The 18,591-nt window shown below is 50.1% G+C and overlaps 2 protein-coding genes across 2 annotated transcripts in view; one reads left to right on the plus strand and one right to left on the minus strand.

Annotated features, from left to right (window-relative positions):
• kctd3 (potassium channel tetramerization domain containing 3) overlaps positions 1-691 on the plus strand; it is an 11,226-nt gene extending 10,535 nt beyond the window's left edge. The window contains exon 21 of the mRNA XM_056608000.1: positions 680-691. Coding sequence (XP_056463975.1) covers positions 680-691 — 12 coding nt within the window. The remainder of the gene's footprint in view (positions 1-679) is intronic.
• An 897-nt stretch (positions 692-1,588) lies between these two features.
• ush2a (Usher syndrome 2A (autosomal recessive, mild)) overlaps positions 1,589-18,591 on the minus strand; it is a 42,146-nt gene continuing 25,143 nt past the window's right edge. The window contains exons 15-28 of the mRNA XM_056608001.1: positions 18,197-18,428; positions 17,208-17,378; positions 15,702-15,876; positions 13,418-13,581; positions 13,297-13,304; positions 13,035-13,179; positions 12,081-12,309; positions 11,213-11,333; positions 10,657-10,804; positions 9,126-9,398; positions 7,429-7,604; positions 6,126-6,273; positions 1,863-1,969; positions 1,589-1,747 (exon numbers count right to left, since the gene is read on the minus strand). Of these exons, the coding sequence (XP_056463976.1) occupies positions 1,589-1,747; positions 1,863-1,969; positions 6,126-6,273; positions 7,429-7,604; positions 9,126-9,398; positions 10,657-10,804; positions 11,213-11,333; positions 12,081-12,309; positions 13,035-13,179; positions 13,297-13,304; positions 13,418-13,581; positions 15,702-15,876; positions 17,208-17,378; positions 18,197-18,428 (2,256 nt within the window). The remainder of the gene's footprint in view (positions 1,748-1,862; positions 1,970-6,125; positions 6,274-7,428; positions 7,605-9,125; positions 9,399-10,656; positions 10,805-11,212; positions 11,334-12,080; positions 12,310-13,034; positions 13,180-13,296; positions 13,305-13,417; positions 13,582-15,701; positions 15,877-17,207; positions 17,379-18,196; positions 18,429-18,591) is intronic.

Below are 18,591 nucleotides of genomic sequence, written 5' to 3' on the forward strand. Positions count from 1 at the left end.
CTGTCCAAGATTGGAAAGTCAGATCTGTCCAATCTGACTTTACTTGAAGAAAAATAGTTTCTACTGAGGTATTGCAAAATATTTCACAATGGCTTCTCTAAACCGTAGGCAAACGTCCCAGGCTTTGATTAAAAGCTGGAATATCGGAAATCACCGTGGCCGGCGTTACAAGGTTTTCCAGCAGACATTAGCGATTGACAAGTCTCTCCTCTGTGATCAATCTGCCCTCCGAGGGTATTACACTGCATTACATTCATAATCCGATTTGCCTTTGATTTGTTCCCTGTTCCGTGCACTTCGACGGGAATAATTGTCTGTAGATGATGCTATTAGTATTGACGGTTGTAGAAAGGCAGATTGTGAGGACCGCCGACACATTGATGGTTCCAGAATGGATCCGGTCTGAGCGTGATTGTCTGATCCATTACCCTTTATGAAGGAGAGCGAGGGGAGAGGTGGAGCATGGCTCTCCATAGAAGGAAATCATCATATATTTATCGGGATAAGAAGAGAGTACCTAGTGACACATCGCTCTGTATGGATCCCATCGGTGGAGAGGTGGACACATTCTCAATATCAATGATCTTCACAGCGGACGCTTTTCTTTGTAAACGCTTTATACTGTATTAAGGCTGTTTACAGTATGGATGTGTCCCCTTTTAGGCTTCTAATCCTGTAGTCGTACGGTTAATGGGATCCACAGACACACAGACCCCCCCCCCCCCCCCCCCCCCTCTAGGTCAGGACAGTCCATTACCCTTAAACCGACCAAACCTGGAGCGGTCAAGGTGAACCAACACTTATTCTCCCAGGCTCTGTGTCCATCTGAGACATTGTGCCTCTCTCTCTCTCTCTCTCTCTCTCTCTCTCTCTCTCTCTCTCTCTCTCTCTCTCTCTCTCTCTCTCTCTCTCTCTCTCTCTCTCTCTCTCTCTCTCTCTCTCTCTCTCTCTCTCTCTCTCTCTCTCTCTCTCAAAATAATCAACAATGAAGTCCGGATCCTTTCATGATCGAAGGATATTCAGGCCTGCGTTTCCTGTTCTCACAAACATGTTTGTGAGAACCCCCAAGGTGTTGTGGTGCCATAGTGTGCCCCAGGAGAAACCGAAACCCTCCTAGCTTTTGAGAGACAACAACAGTGTAGCTGTGGCTTCCACAATAAAGAGCCCTGCCGCCCTGTTTAGGACCCAGACGGGAGTCTGCCCGAGCCCCAGTCATTAATTATGAGCGTCAGCCTGGGTGATGTTCTCAGACGAAGCAGAACATGTTTGGTTGTGGAGCTCAGCTCTCCTAATGACACCGGTAAACAGCCAGATAATTGTCCTTTGCGGTGATTGGGGAAGTCTTTGGAAGAAGACGCGTCTACTAATCTACAGCCAAGTCCAGGAGAGGCAGGCCATGCCTGTATGGCCTGCCTCTCCTGGACTTGGCTGTAGATTAGTAGAGGTGACAACGCAACAACACTGACAAGACAGGGGTCCCACGCCTGGACCAAGTGTTAGGTGTCTTGCTCAGATACCTCGGCACTGTGAGCCGGGGATCGACCTAGCAACCTCCCGGTCCCCAGCCGACCCGCTCTACCTCCTTTCCTCACGCTGCCCCCGGTGGACGGTGGACGTCGTTACCTGTGTAGTCCGTGTTGACGGGAAGCGTTGGGCCGGGGAAGAGGTAGTACCCGTTGCCGGGGAACCTGGTTCCCCTGGTGACGGGGTCCCGGGGGTCCGACAGCGACACGTCAGTGCGCTCCACCTGGGGGGGGCCACACCCGTTGGTCTCGGCTCATTGAATGGACTTTGGAGACATTTTTCTGTGTGTGTGATGTGATGCATGGATGCAGAACAACATGAGGGCGCCCGGGCCAGACCTGGTAGACGGGGGGGGGTCCGTTGGGCTCTGCTGGGGGGCTCCACTCCACGTCGACGGTGGTCTCGTTGACGGGGCGGAGTCTGGGGGGGCTCAGCCCGACTGGGGCTGAGGAGGGGAGGGGAGAGGAGACAGCATGGGTTCACTGTTTAAACAGGCTTTTGTGTTACAGATGAGTAAATAAAAGAGGAACCCTTTTCAGAGTTATTACACCGACTGCAGAGTTGTCAGGCCTGTTGTCCATTATTCGTTTTGATCAGTAGTTATGTGCACAAATATTGTGCCCGACTGGTAACAACAGTAAAACTAATGGCTACGTTATCTTTCCTCTGAAGTGGATGGAATTCTCCTTATTTTATTTAGTTCTACTTGCATCGCAGGGACATGTTACAGTAGCTGTACAATCAACAGCCTGTTCGTCCACACCTCTTGCCAAACACACGTACATTAAATGTCCTGTACTGGTGGCATATCGTCATTGATGAGGATGCATGGGAGACTGTCATGCTATCAATGTATTCTAATGATGACCTGTAATTGTCCTGTGGATAATGTCTCCACTCGGGGCATATGTCCTTGCCAGGTGTGTGTGGCAGATGATTGTGTTATTGGATGTGTTTCTGCCGCTGCAGTGTGGTTGCACAGCGTTTTAGAACATCATTGCATTTATTGTGTGGCTTCTTTTTCTACTGGGTTTACTTCGTGGTTGTGATTTAGTTTGACAGATTTACTCTGCAGTTGGGGTGGATGTAATACAGTTACTACACATAGTCACTGTTTTGCACCGCAGTTTTCTCTTTGTGGAAACAGTGGTCGAGTATAACGTCCGACAGTAACACAGGATTTAGAGCAGGTAGGATGATATTGTGTATGCGTTTAGCACCATGCTAGAATAGGTCCATCATTGAATGATTCCCTTTATCAGAGTTATCGGGGGCCAAGGAAACAAACACACAGTAAGAGTGTGGAGCGGGGGCGAGGAGAGGAACGTTTTGGAAGGACGACGGTGGAAGCCAGGAGTGCATTAAGTTAAATGCCTTTCTCTATGGTCTCTGTGTGTGTCTGTGATGTGGCTGCTGCTTAAGTGATTTGCAGCATTGCTAGATTAAATCTCTCTCTACACACACACACACACACACACACACACACACACCCTTTAGTGGGGGCTCTAATAGAGGTCTTAAATGGGAAGTGGACAGCTTGTCTTGGGCAGCTCATCTCGGTGCATCAAACCATAAATTACTTCCAATCGATAGGCGACCAGTCTATTGAAATGGAGCTATGCTGTCATTTGGAACACTCTCTGTGCTCAATTCGCACATGCTCTCGCTCTCTCTCGCTCTCATTCGCTTGCTTTCTCTCTCTCCATCTAATATGCTATCTTTTGTACAATCTCTCTCCCATATAACCTCCCTCTCTCTTGTCTGCACTCTCTCTCTCTCTCTCTCTCTCCCCATCTCTCTCTCTTTTGTCGGCACTCTCTCTACCTCCCTTTTCCTTTCTCTCTCTTCTTGTATGTCCTTTTTTCTCCATTGAGATTCTCTCTCTCTCTCTCTCTCTCTCTCTCTCTCTCTCTCTCTCTCTCTCTCTCTCTCTCTCTCTCTCTCTCTCTCTCTCTCCCCATCTCTCTCTCTTTTGTCGGCACTCTCTCTGCCTCCCTTTTCCTTTCTCTCTCTTCTTGTATGTCCTTTTTCTCCATTGAGATCTCTCTCTCTCTCTCTCTCTCTCTCTCTCTCTCTCTCTCTCTCTCTCTCTCTCTCTCTCTCTCTCTCTCTCTCTCTCTCTCTCTCTCTCTCTCTCTCTCTCTCTCTCTCTCTCTCTCTCTCTCTCTCTCTAATGCTGTCTTGCATGGATACGTAAAGGTATTCTTGCTGGTGAGCATTTATGTTATATTCATATTTAACAAATCATATTTATCAATGTACATTTATTTTCTGATAGTCATTTGTGTGGTGGTCCCTTGCATGATGTGCTGTGTTTTGTGTGTGCGTGATTACTTTCAGACACAAAAGAATGCCACTTAGTGACAGATAAATGTATGCATAAAGAAGGTCATAACAATTACATTTATCCCTGACTTCCACTTTGATACACACACACACAATATCAGTAACCTTCAATTATTATTAAATTAATATTATCATATAATATTGGTAGTATTGTTACCATTTCTTCATCTGAAAATGAAAAACGTAAAATAGTATTTTGCTTTATACGTCACACCGCTCAAATAAACACAAAGGCGCACACACGCACAGCAATCCTGCAACGAGCATATTTCACTTCTAAAAGAGGCCCTGAGGCTAATTATGCATTAATCAATAAACTTCCTGTTCTGTTGAGTGGTGTTACAGTGTGTGTTTGGTGTGTGTTTGGTGTGTGTGTGTGTGTGTGTGTGTCTTGTAGAACAAGTCTTTATGGATGTAGGATACATAAAACATCACCATCAGTCTCTGATTAGGCACTCACTTTACACTTTGATCAATAGACTCCGGAAAGAGAAACACACACACACACACACACACACACACACACACACACACACACACACTTTACCTGTCCTAATGTGCCTTGATCTTGTCTCAGCCCTAATTGTGTGTGTGTGTGTGTGTGTGTGTGTGTGTGTGTGTGTGTGTGTGTGTGTGTGTGTGTGTGTGTGTGTGTGTGTGTGTGTGTGTGTGTGTGTGTGTGGGTGTGTGTGTGTGTGTGGTGTGTGTGCGTGCGTGCGTGCTTGCGTGCGTGCGTGCGTGCGTGCGCTGAGCTAACCAGTGGGTTTGTGATACATCAGTTGACAGATATGGATGGCTGATCCCTAAGCTTTTGACAACGCTACATTTTATTGATCAGGACAGAAGGGGTTAGGCTCCAGAGAACCGCTCTGAGAACCCGGACATGTCACCATTACCTTCCCCTGTTCACACCTCCGGTCCCCAATCCCATCCTGTCCACATTACTACCTTTATATTTCTAAACTATGTGAGATCGCAGCCTTGAATTTACTTTAGGGCACGGCTGAGTTTATAAATAATTAAATACAATTAAATTAAAAGCCTGCTTAATTTGCATTACCTGTGAGTTGAAGTAAGGGACACAGTAATGTAGCTAACAGATGTAGTACGAGGAAAAACAACAGAATTGTGTATAAAATGTTTATAGAAAGTTTATAGCGGCTATAGAGCAGATGAATGTGCTCACATAAAGGCACCAGATGACTGCGTGTAGAGTCATTCATATTTCCATAAAAGCATGCTTCATTATGTTTACATTTTGTATGTATGTGCTGCCTTGTGGACAGATGCAGCCTGCGCAGAACGCTCTGTTCTCTAGTGTTTATAAATGAAAGCTTTGTCTCAGTGCTTAAACACCAGCAGTCTGCTTACCTGAAGAGGTAAACACCACCAACACAACCAACACAACGCCACACGCACAACGAGCACAGATGGGCCGTTTGTGTGTAGTGGCTGTTCAATCGGCACGCAGCAGCTGAGAATGTGGGCACATTTAAGGAGAGGAATCTAAATGTACAAAAGGTTCTAAATGTTCAAGAGTGAGTGAGTCAGAGAGTGAGTGAGTGAGTGAGTGAGTGAGTGAGTGAGTGAGTGAGTGAGTGAGTGAGTGAGTGAGTGAGTGAGTGAGTGAGTGAGTGAGTGAGTGGGTGAGTGAGTGAGTGAGTGAGTGAGTTAGAGAGTGAGTGAGTGCCTGATTGAGTGAGACTGTGCATGACTGAGTGAGTGTGAGTGAGTGAGTGAGTGAGTGAGTGAGTGAGTGAGTGAGTGAGTGAGTGAGTGAGTGAGTGAGTGACTGAGCGAGTGATACAGTGAGTGAGTGAGTGAGTGAGTGAGTGAGTGAGTGAGTGAGTGAGTGAGTGAGTGAGTGAGTGAGTGAGTTAGAGAGTGAGTGAGTGAGTGAGTGAGTGAGTGAGTGAGTGAGTGAGTGAGTGAGTGAGTGAGTGAGTGAGTGAGTGAGTGAGTGAGTGAGTGAGTGGGTGAGTGAGTGAGTGAGTGGGTGACTGCCTGAGTCTGTCTGTCCGTCTGTCCGTCTGTCCGTCTGTGTGGGTGTGGCTTTCCGTGGCTGAGGTTGTGCGTGCGTGCGTGCGTGCGTGCCTGGCTGCATGTGTGGCTGCGTGGCTGCGTGGCTACGTGTGTGGCTGCGTGGCTGCGTGGCTACGTGCGTGCGTGCGTGCGTGCGTGCGTGGCTCTGTGCGTGCGTGCGTGCGTGCGTGCGTGCGTGCGTGCGTGCGTGCGTGGCTGTGTGCGTGCATTACCTGCGGGGAGTGTCCGGCCTGCGGCGGGCGGGCTGGTGATGCAGCCCTCGCTGGTGCAGAGGGTGAGGGTGAAGTTGTAGACGCGGTACGGCCCCAGGCCCTCCACCACGTGCTCTGTCTCAGAGGAGGCGTTGGTCCGGTGGAGAACCTGAGGAGCAGCAGGAGGTTCAGCCTTTAGCGGCGTCCTGTTCGCCAACGCAGCTCTCACACGTCTTAACCCCTCTCCCTCGTTTTGTGTCAATTACAGGGTCGCTGCTAGCACACACACACACACACACACACACACACACACACACACACACACACACACACACACACACACACACACACACACACACACACACACACACACACAAACATACAGAAACACACACACACACACAACGTCACACACACACACACCGTCACACACACCTATCAGTCTAATTAACCCAATAAAGAGCAGATAACAGAATCTCATTTGGGTTAGTTCTCCTGGCTGCCTTTGTGACAGCGTGAGAATTACTCTGTGTGTGTGTGTGTGTGTGTGTGTGTGTGTGTGTGTGTGTGTGTGTGTGTGTGTGTGTGTGTGTGTGTGTGTGTGTGTGTGTGTGTGTGTGTGTGGTTCTTTAAGGCATAGGTATTGTACTGAGGAGCTTAGCCTGTTATAAAGATGTGCTATCTATTAACCCGGAGGGAGAGAAAGGTTATGGGGATACTACATTCAGGTGGAAGGTGTGTGTGTGTGTGTGTGTGTGTTGGGGTGCGTGCGTGCGTGCGTGCGTGTGTGTATGTGTATGTGTGTGTGTGTGTGTGTGTGTGCGTGTGTGTGTGTGCGTGTGTGTGTATGTGTATGCGTATGTGTGTTTGTGTGTGTGTGTCATGTGTGTTTGTCTTTGTGTGCATGTGTGTATGTGTGTCTGGGTATGTATGTGTGTGTGTTTTTATCTGGGAGTTTGTGTGCGTGTATGTGTGTGTGTGTGTGTTTTTATCTGGGAGTTTGTGTGCGTGTGTGTGTGTGCGTGCGTGTGTCTGGATGTGTTTGTGAGTGTGTGTGTCTGGATCTGGAAGTGTGTGGATATGTGTATGCATGCGTGCGTATGCTGTGTGTGTCTGTGTGTGCACGTGTGCTTGCATGCCTGTGTGCGTTTGTGTTTGTGTGTGCGTGCGTGCCTGTATGTTTGTTTGTTTGTGTGTGCGTGCGTGTGTGTGTGCATAGTGCCTGTGTGTGCGTCGTGCCTGTGTGTGTGTGTGTGTGTGTGTGTGTGTGTGTGTGTGTGTGTGTGTGTGTGTGTGTGTGTGTGTGTGTGTGTGTCTCTCTCACCTGGCTGACGACAGGAGGGGCGTACGGTTTGCCGCTCTGCTCCGTGACCCGGCTGACCCGGTACTCCCAGACCGTTCCCCTGGCGATGACCCCGTGACCTTCGGTGGAGTTCCAGGACACTCTGAGACTGGACGAGGACACGGCCGCCACTTTGGGAGGGGAGATGAACTCTGGAGCTTTCAGGACACACACACACACACACACACACCAAGAGACACACAGAAGCGCACGTTCACGCACACACACACACACACACAAACACGCAGAAACACACAAGCGCATGTTCATGCACACACACACACACACACACACACACACACACACACACACACACACACACACACACCAAGACACACACAAGCGCACGTTCATGCACACAGACACACACACACACAAATGCGCGAGTGCACGCTCACACACAAACCCACAAAACACACCCAGACGCACAAACACACACACAAATACTCACACAGAACCAGACAAAGACATGCACAAACACACACACACACACACACACACACACACACACACACACACACACACACACACACACACACACACACACACACACACACACACACACACACACACACACACACACACACACAAAACAATTACGGAAGGTATATACAGAACACAAACTCTTCCCTATTCCATAATTAAAAGTGAAATTGCCCAGAAACAATAAGCATTAATATTAAGACTGTCTGGTAATATTATCACCGTGTACATGGAGGCCATATATAGTAACTAAGTGGCTATCCAGTATATAGTTGGATCATAAAATGTATATTACAAGGCTGATAGGGATTTATTCTTTCAGTGCGGCGTCTCCTATCACAGGGGTATTAGGAAACCTTCTACACTTGCACCGGTCGTGGCGTCTATCCGTGAAACGCGCTGTAAAAATGTGATTCATCGCCAGTTATCACCGTGGCCATATTCTCTCAGTCACACAAATATGTTGAGGCGCACACACACACACACAACACACAGACACACACACACACACACACACAGAGTTTAATGCGGTGTTATCACATGCTTGTTATGAGACAGATCGCTAAGAGTGATGTTAGAGGCAATCATTTAGTACTAATGAGCCATATCATCTCTTTGGAATTCAAATACCTTAATGAGTTCACCCCTCCTCCACTCAGTTCTCTGTTCCTGCAGGCCTTCTCTTCCCTGCTACTTCATCACACGTCTAGTACGATTCCTGACTGCTTCTGGTTTCAACTGAAACTAGACTACGGGGGCGGCATGTGGCTCAGGAGGTACAGCGGGTTGTATGGTAACTGGAAGGTTGCTAGTTCGATCCCCGGCTCCTCCTAGCTGAGTGTCGAGGTGTCCCTGAGCAAAACACCTCACCCTGACTGCTCCTGACGAGCTGGCTGTCGCCCTGCGTGGCTGACTCCGCCGTCGGTGGGTGAATGTGTGCATGAATGGGTGAATGTGAGGCAGTATCGTAAAGCACTTTGAGTGGCCACTGGTTAGAAAAGCGCGACATTAATGCAGTCTATTTAAACTGTATTATTTCTATTGATATGATCATCGTGCAGGACCGGCATTGCAGGGACCCTAATCTGGGCTCCAGCAGTGTAGCTATGCTACAGCAGAACTTCAGGGGAGAGAGCGTGCGTGTCTACGTGTGTGCGTTCCGCGTGCTAGTGTGTGTGTTTGTGCACTGTGCAGACCTCCTGCCGTTGTGCGTGCGGTGGCCCACTCCGAAGTCACGTGACCTGCTGTGTTGACACTCGCGACCCTCATCTGATAGGTGGAGAACGGCTGCAGACCAGTAATGGAGGCACTGCTCTCTGGGGGCGGGACCATCCTCCTATTGGTTCCCCTGCTGCGGTCGGATTCCGGCCAACCGGAACTCGTAAACACTCTCCTTTCATTGGCTGGAGTGCTGAGGTTCTGCGCTTCCATTGGACCACGTAGGAAGACCTCATACTGCGTGATGACTCCTGTGATATGAAGCATTTCCAAAAAGAGAACATTTAGGTTTGCATTTTTGTTGGTACAAAAGTTTTGTGTCGTGTTGTTACATCATAAAATGGCGATCACAAAATTGAAAATTTGGAGACAGGAAAATAAGCTATAACAAGCGGCAGACGTATTGCTGTGGATATTAAAATATGTTTAAGACTGTCGATAGATACAGTTTTGTCCTTTTTGGGTTGCGTATATAAAAGCTCAAACGCCCAGTAAGTCTGGCCCAGTGTGACCCCCTTTGGAAAACATGCTTACCAACACTAAGGCTAAGCTCACACTGTTCAGCTCTCTAGTGAAAAACGGCATTAATCTCAAACACTCTGTTCCACTTGTTAATAGGAGAGAGGCTGAGCGGGGTTTGAACAAGGACAGCAGAGAAACAAACACACAATGGTGGGCTTAGAGTCCCACTAAGGGACAGCTGGATTTGGTAACAAGTATTAAATCATTTGAGAGGTGCGTAATTTATGACTTCCCAAAACAACTTTCCACACAGTGAAGATACTACTGTAGCAGTAGAGTTTACCTCAAATTTGTCGGTAGACAAACATGTCATGTTCTATCGTATTGTATTTATATACAATTGAATATTTTTATATATGATCTCACTGTTGTTGTTTTAATTAAAGCACATTTGGACCAATTTGGCCCTTTTGAGCATTGAAAAGGAAAGTGATATCCAAAGTGTACATCTAAATCATAAACCATCTTCAAATTGCCCCAGAAACTGTGTGTGGATTTCCAGATATTAGAAACCGATATCTGTCAATGTTTCAGAAAGCTAAACGTTTGTCTAGTCTGTGGAAACATTCATTTAGAATGAGGATTTATTCAGATCAGTAATACATATAAGTCTTATCTTCTGTTGGACAGCGGCCCTGAGAGATAGTGGAGAAAGAGATAAAGACAGACAGAGACAGAGTACCAGGGTGAAGAGCTTCATACAATACTGGACCTATGAGCCAACACTTAGCTCCCAGGATTTATCAAAGCCACTCGTGATAGATTTGTGTCCGTACACACTGGTGGTCCATCAGTGCGTGCGTGAGTGTGTGCGTGCGCGCGCTTGTGTGCGTTTGTGTAACCCCCCCCCCCCCCCCCCCACACACACACACACACACACTTCCATCCTTGTCTGTGGCGGCATATGGCTCAACAAAGCTATCGGGTCGTCGTTTCAAACGTGTTGGTTAAGCGTTGCCGATCCAAGCGTTCCCCAGGAGCCGGTACCGTTGGGCTGCTCGGGGGGGTCCCAGGTGAGGGTCAGGGTGCGGGGGCCGGTGGCGTTGACCCGGGGAGGGGGCTGGTCCCTGGGCGGGGCGGGGGCCGTGCGGAGGGTCAGAGGTCGCGTGGAGGAGCAGCCGCCGGAGGAACAGGCCTACGGAGCAGACCACACACACACGGACGACGGTTAACAGACACTAGCAACGGCCCCCAGTCCCAGAGGAAAGCTCCTGGGGGGGGAACCTAAGGATGATAACAATAATTGATCCGTTTTTTATGGCGCTTTTCTAAAATGCTCAAAGACGCTTTACAAATAAGAAAGGAATAGACACAGACAGTACAGACAATCAAACAAAAGGGAAAAAATAAACAACACCACAACAATAGGCGACACATTAAGAGAGCGGGAGAGAGAGGAAGATGGCGGAGGATGATTTGTCAAAAGGTTGTAGGCGGTCCTGAAGGAATAGGTTTTAAGTCGACTTTTGAATGAACAGAGTGTGTCAGAGTTTGGGATGGCCAGAGGGAGTTCCAGAGGGTATGTGTGTGCCCCCCAGCCCACCTCCAGGGTGAAGGAGTAGAAGGTGTAGGGCCTCAGGCCCACGGCGGTGGCCTCTGTGGCGGGCCCGCTGTGGTGGACGCTGCGGCTACCACTGGAGGACTCGATGGACGACAGCACAAACCTAGAGGGTCCAGGAGAAGGTTGTGTTCGTCTTAGATCGGTAGTCATGTTTAGGCCAATATCCATCCCAACCGTTCTAACCCTGCTGCTGATTGGCTGTATCCTGAGCCAATCAGAGCGCTTTTTACATTCTATAATCACTATCTGCCTAAATCATCTATTTGACTTGGGCATTTCTCGCGCCAAATAAGAGATGAACCTTAAAATACGACTTCTGAAATGATGCTCTGAGGCTAACGAAATGGAATACGCCGGAACATTCCTATAGGATGTGATGGTATCGTCATTCCTTTTGGGGAAAATGCCTTGCCTAAACCAACCTCTTTAGGGTTGTGCTTTCACCACATAACCTCCTTATCTTCTTTCCCCTTCTCGTTTATACGTTCTTATTCAATGATTTCTCTTTTTTATTATATTTTAGTATATTCTACACGTGAACCTCCTAAGATGGGGCAATTTGATTGGTTCGCTATCTCTGGATACATATTGGGCAATATCCCATGATTGAGATCTCAAACTCGGGGTATGGTTTCATCGCAAAATGTCCGCAAATTAAAAAAAATAAACCGCTAATAAATTCCGGCACAAAGTGTTATCTTGTTGAATTTTCACGTGTAGTATATCCAAGAAAAATATTCATAATAATATTTTTTAAATATAAATATACCTGTATATCATTTACATTAAAAAAAATCAGTGTGCGTTGGACAGACGTGGTGCATCCCCCCCCCCCCCCCCCCCCCCCTACCTCTCCACCGGCCCGGCTGGGCTCTGGGGGCGGGTCCAGTTGAAGCTGGCCCCGCCCGGCCCGGGGCCCCCCAGCAGCCGCAGCTGGAGCTGCGTGGCGTCGGGGGCGGCGGCCAGCGTCCGGAGGCTGACGGACGCGCTCAGCGTCTCCCCCGCCACGCTGCCCGTCCGCAGCCAATAGGAGTAGCTGGTGTAGGGAGACAGGCCCGTGTCCTCGAACAGGACCGGGCCTGGGGGGGGGGAGGGGAGGGGAGGGGGGAGGGGGGAGGGGAGAGGGGAGGAGAGGGGAGGAGAGGAGAGGGGAGAGGAGAGGGGAGGAGAGGAGAGGAGAGCGGAGAAGAGGGGAGGGGAGAGGAGGGGAGGGGAGAGGGGAGAGGGGAGAGGAGAGGGGCAAGGGGGGAGGGAGGGGAAAGAGGAGAGGAGAGGGGAGGGGAGAGGGGAGAGGGGAGAGGAGAGGGGCAAGGGGGGAGGGAGGGGAAAGAGGAGAGGAGAGGGGAGGGGAGAGGGGGGGGAGGGTGAGTTATAGAAGAGGAACATGATGAAGAGTAGAGGAGGTAGAGGAGAGGAGGTAGAGGAGAGGAGCAAGAGGAGGTCAGTATCAGGGTTAGAGAGAGAGGATCAGGAGGAATTCAATAATACATGTTCATGTTTATTTTTTCTAATGTATCTACGTGTCTATGTGTCTGTCTGTCTGTGTGTGTGTCTGCCTGTTTGTCCGAGCATGTGTGTGAGACAGGGTTTGTGCTCACGGTCGGGGTGGCGTGTCTGTCTGTCTGTCTGTCTGTCTGTCTGTCTGTCTGGATGTGAGACCCGGTGCTCACCGTAGGGGTGTCCTGTCTGTCTGCCTGTCTGTCTGTCTGTCTGGATGTGAGACCCGGTGCTCACCGTAGGGGTGGCCTGTCTGTCTGCTTGTCTGTCTGCCTGTCTGTCTGTCTGTGTGTTTGTGGGTGCTCACCGTAGGGGGGCTGGCTCTTCAGGCTGTACACGGGGGTCCCGTCCCGCAGCAGGGTGTAGTTGAGGCGGTGGGAGTTGGGGGAGTCGGGTGGGGGCCAGGAGAGACGGATGGAGGAGACCCCGAGGACCAGGCCCAGGGGGGGGGGCTGCTGGGAGGGGGCTGGAACAGAGAGGGGGAGCAACGCTACCACCGGGTGTGTGTCGACATTAACAACATCCTGCTTCCATAACACACACACACAGACACGCACACGCACACACACGCACACCTCTGATCTATGTTTTATGCATGTATCACGATGATAGATTTCTGTGTGTGTGTGTGTGTGTGTGTGTGTGTGTGTGTGTGTGTGTGTGTGTGTGTGTTTGTGTTTCTTTGTGTACCTTTGCTGCAGCCCAGGTGACTGTCCGGGGTCATGTGACTGGCCCCAGGTACACAGAGGTGACAGCGGTCCCCGGTCACCAGGGCCTTACACACACACACCCCGCTGTCCGGGTGGCAGGACCCGTCCAGAGCGCCCACCGGGTCGCACGCGCACGGCTGGCAGCTGACCCCCCAGACGGACGGACAGACAGAGGGACACACCAGAGTTAGGCAGCAGACCCCCGACACGGACGGACAGACAGAGGGACACACCAGAGTCAGGACACTTTGATTAAAGACATCTGCTTAAGAGTGGAGGCCCCCTCCACCAATCTGAGATGAGAGGTTGTGTGAAATGTGTGCGTTCACCGGAGTGTGTGTCTGTCAGGAGTTGAATCTACACACTCTAGGGAAGACTTTAACCAGCGTTGGTCTACCCTCTCTGGCCGGGGAAGTGATGCAGTAGAAGCTCCTGCAGTTCATCCTTCCGTCTCAGTGAGAGCGAGAGTGTGTGACTGTGTGTGTGTGTGTGTGTGTGTGTGTGTGTGTGTGTGTGTGTGTGTGTGTGTGTGTGTGTGTGTGTGTGTGTGTGTGTGTGTGTGTCAAGTTCAGTGTTACCCCCACTGGGACTGTCCAAGGGGTACCCGGTCCATCGACAGCCTCACACCCTCACACCAACCCACAAAACCCTTGCCAGTTATTATGCTATTAAGTGCTTTCTCCATATACTAATACCATACTTTTCAGTTACACACACACACAAACAAACACACACACCCCCATATGCACACACATTACACGAAACACATACAAACACACACCTCTATACGTGGTGAGGCCTTAAAACACCCTGTGAACTCTTGCCCTCCTCAAGCAGACAGACAAACACACACACACACAGACACACACACAAACACACAAGCGTAGACAGTTCTCTGCCAGTCTGTGACTCAACCTTCACACCCGTCACAAGGAGACCAGACACCAGTATTACCATTTACACCCCTCTTATCATGAACTTCCAAATTGTGTGTGTGTGTGTGTGTGTGTGTGTGTGTGTGTGTGTGTGTGTGTGTGTGTGTGTGTGTGTGTGTGTGTGTGTGTGTGTGTGTGTGTGTGTGTGCATCTAGGGTAAATGTACTTGAAAGGTTGTGCATGTTATCCTTCAAAAAAACGAGGTGTTCTGTGAAAACCCTTTTGTTATGATCAAGGAGTCAGACGTAAGACGCTCGCTAACCCTCGACTGTTTACTCTTGAGGGACTGTGAGAATTTCAGACGTAAATGAGGGCCGGACCTTTGTATCAGAACGATGAGTTGGTAGGGGTGGACACACGCACACACACACACACACACACACACACACACACACACACACACACACACACACACACACACACACACACACACACACACACACACACACACACACACACACACACACACACACCTCTTTCTGAATCACACATTTGTACTATAGTAGTTCGACACGTTCCCCAAGTAGCATAAACTCAAGACAACATAAGTGAAGCCAGTGTGGTGGTGAATCCCTTCCAGAGCCCTGAAAGAGGAGATTCCTCCCCATCCCTGCACCGGTTCCTCCCAGTGTGAAGACGCCTCCGTCACAGCCAGAATCCCTCCTTAATGTCTGAGCACCGGCGAGAACAGCAGTCAGCCAAGGTCAGTGTCTCTCGTCCTCTCTCTCCCCAACACACACACACACACACACAAGGTGTATCTTGTCTATTTAAAGGACAGTTTACAGATAGGCAGGAAGACATATGAGTAACACATGTTAAGAGCTGCTTTGACCTTCATCGTGGCTGGCTGCCTCTGCAGGTTATCTCATTCACACAGCCACGCGGGCAAACATGCTGCTGTACACCGGCTGCACGACTAGTCCATTAGCTGCACTCACATACAAACACACACCCAGAGACTCACACACTCACACGCAAACACACACCGACACTCACACACCGACTCATGGTTGTGTGTGCCAAGGTTAGAATAGTTCTCCACTTATCATTATTTTTAACGTATGATTTAGTTTTCTTACGTTAACAATAATAACTTGCATTGTGTGTTTGTGCGCGTGCAGGTGTACCGTTGGTGTGTGCATGTTTGCATGTGTGTTTGTGTATGCATGTGTATGTGGGATTGTGTTTGTGTGCACGTGTGTGTGCACGTGTGTGTACACGCGTGTGTGTATCTGCGTGTGTGCGCATGCATGCTTGTGTGTGCGCGTGAGTGTGTGCGTGTGCGTGCATGTGTGCGCGTGCGTGCACGGTGGATCCGTGGGTTACCTGCCCAGGCCGGGGTTGAAGCCGTGGTGCCCCTCCCGGCACTGGTCGCAGCGCGGACCCCCGACCGAGCGGTGGGCGCAGGGGCAGCGGCCGGTCCGCCCGTCGCAGCTCGCCCCCAGGGCGCCGGTGGGGTGGCAGTCACACTCCAGGCAACGCCCCCCGCCAAGATAGAAGCCTGCACCACCACACACACACAATGAGGGGGGGCTCGGGGACGGGACAGAGGGGGGGGTTTAGACCAGTGTTTCCCAAACTAAAATCTTTTTAAATTACAAACCATCGCAACACAATAAACAATAGGGCCTTATCTATCAAATAGTTTTCACTGCCAATTCCGCGTCCCCTTATATATGTTATAAGTTAAACTATTCTTTCAGCTATATTCATTGTCATAACTAAAATTATCAGAACAACACAAACATTCGGTACTATCAAAAAAATGCTTCTTGTTGAAAGTTTTTTTAAATGTTAATGGGTAAAAAAAATTGATTTCATTTTTTTGTTTACAGTTATTTGGCTACCCAATTCAACTCTCCCGCAACCGACATGTGGGTCGCGACCCAGTCCTTGGGAAAGACTGGTTGAGACGGTCGAGGCAGAGCTCGGATCAGGCGTCATCTGGCTAACGGTTGTTTCCCTTCTAAGCAATCCGGGGAGTAGCAGCAGCAGGTTTGATTATATTTTGGCGACATTAAGTTATCCTCCAAGGAGTCCAACCTGTTGTATTAGGATTGGCAGCCGGGGAAATGAAATCAGCCAATGGCATGACGCGATGTTAAAGAACAAAGGCGTGGCCTTGGCGTGTGCGTGTCCTGTGCCGGCGACGCGCTGCCTTTATGGTGTGACTTCATTTTGGGTTATTTGGGAGAGTACTTCTCCCCGGTCCCCGTCTCTCTCTCCAGCTCCACGTGAGGAGAAACCATCCGTCTAGTGAGTCCCACCCTGCTGATGGTTTATATTCAGCATTTACACAATACAGCATCTGTTACAGGGGTCTGCCGAGACCGCCCGCCAGATTCATGGACACAACACACAACACACGACACACAACGACAACTCCGCTAACAACCCCCTCAGCTAATGTGTTGTTGTGTTTGGACCTGGCAGAGGAAGAACAATCAAGGATTGGACAACTGGCAGAACGCTAACTCTTAAAATATACAGAATGGATCATTTGATTTAGTCATTCAATTACTGAATCATTCAGTTCAACCGAAACAGTTGTCCTACCATAAATCCTTCCATGTATTAAAATACACACAGACACACAAAGATTCACATTTTCACAGTCGACACACACACATGCGCAGACACACACACACACACATGCGCAGACACACACACACACATTCGCAGACACACACACACACACATTCGCAGACACACACACACACACACACACACACACACACACACACACACACACACACACACACACACACACACACACACACACACACACACACACACACACACACACACACACTCACACACACACACCCTTACCCGGCCGGCAGCTACTGCAGTCTCTGTGGTGGTGCGTGTGCAGACACACACACTGTCCGCTGGAGCTGTGGCACACCGTGCCCTGCACCGTGCCCCGGGGGTCACAGGAGCAGGGCACGCAGCCCGGGGGCCCTCCCTCCGCCGGGGGGCCTCCCTCCGCCGGGGGGCCCGCTACGACATTAGCATCAGCGGCGAGGAGGGGGGGAAGAGGAGGGAAACGGCACATGAATGAATGAATGAATTTAGGGCTGCTTCCCCATAAACCACCCCTGCGGCAACACACAGCTATGATTTAACCGGCGATTGCTAATGTGTGGCAAGGGGCCCTCGTCTGAGATGGCGGGGGCTGGGGGCCGGGGCCCGGGGCCCGGGGCTGGCGGGGGGGGAAGTGGTCTCCAGTGGGCGGTCGGACATGAATGCTATAGCTACCGCTAACAAGTCATTTATGGACACAAATAAATCAGCTGTTCATGCTGATGTGAACAGGTATAAAACACGAGCTAAGGTGTGTGTCAGTGTGTGTGTGTCAGTGTGTGTGTGTCAGTGTGTGTGTGTCAGTGTGTGTGTGTGTTTCTGCTAATGTGTGTTTGATAACAACGACATGATTGCACCGCAGAGAGGAGGCGATGTCGGTGGCTGGGAAATGTAGTCTTTGTTTCCCAGAAGTCTGTGTTGTGATCAAGGTTGAGCGTGACGTTGTAATCGTAATTGAACACTATCAATGGGCTACATGTGGCTCAGGAGGAGGTAGCGCGGGTTGGCTGGTAACCAGAAGGTCGCTAGTCCGATCCCCGGCTCCTCCTAGCTGAGTGTCGAGGTGTCTCTAAGAGCTGGCTCTCGCCGTCAGTGGGTGAATGTGTGCATGAAAGGGTGAATGTGAGATGATATTGTAAAGAGCTTTGAGCGGCCACTGGTTAGAAAAGCGCGGTATTCACCGTCAACATTCAGAACATCTAGTATCTCACAATGACCCCCCACCCCCGCCGTACCCTCGGGGTGCGACCCGTTGCCGTGGTGATAGTAGTTGCGGGCGCAGCGGGTGCAGAGGGACCCCTCCACCCCGCCCCGACACGGGCACTGGCCGGTGGCCGCATCGCACACGCCGCCCGGCCGGGTGCCCCCAGGCGCGCACGCACACGGCAGGCACCCCAGGGAGTTACGGCGGTCCAGGCTGTGGTAGCCGCGGCGACAGGCGTCGCAGCGGAGGCCCTCCACGTTGTCCTGGAGACGGTGGAGAGACAGGGGGGGGGGGGGGTATGGGTTAACCTAGTGATGGTTAGTGCTTGGCACTTGGTTCTATAAACATCCTTTCTGTACCGACAGAGATATAGTGTTGTCTCTCTTTCTTCTGGCTGATGTACTTATTGTGAGTCACTTTGGATAA

This window comes from Gadus chalcogrammus, chromosome 14, assembly GCF_026213295.1.
Source record: "Gadus chalcogrammus isolate NIFS_2021 chromosome 14, NIFS_Gcha_1.0, whole genome shotgun sequence".
Lineage (NCBI taxonomy): Eukaryota > Metazoa > Chordata > Actinopteri > Gadiformes > Gadidae > Gadus > Gadus chalcogrammus.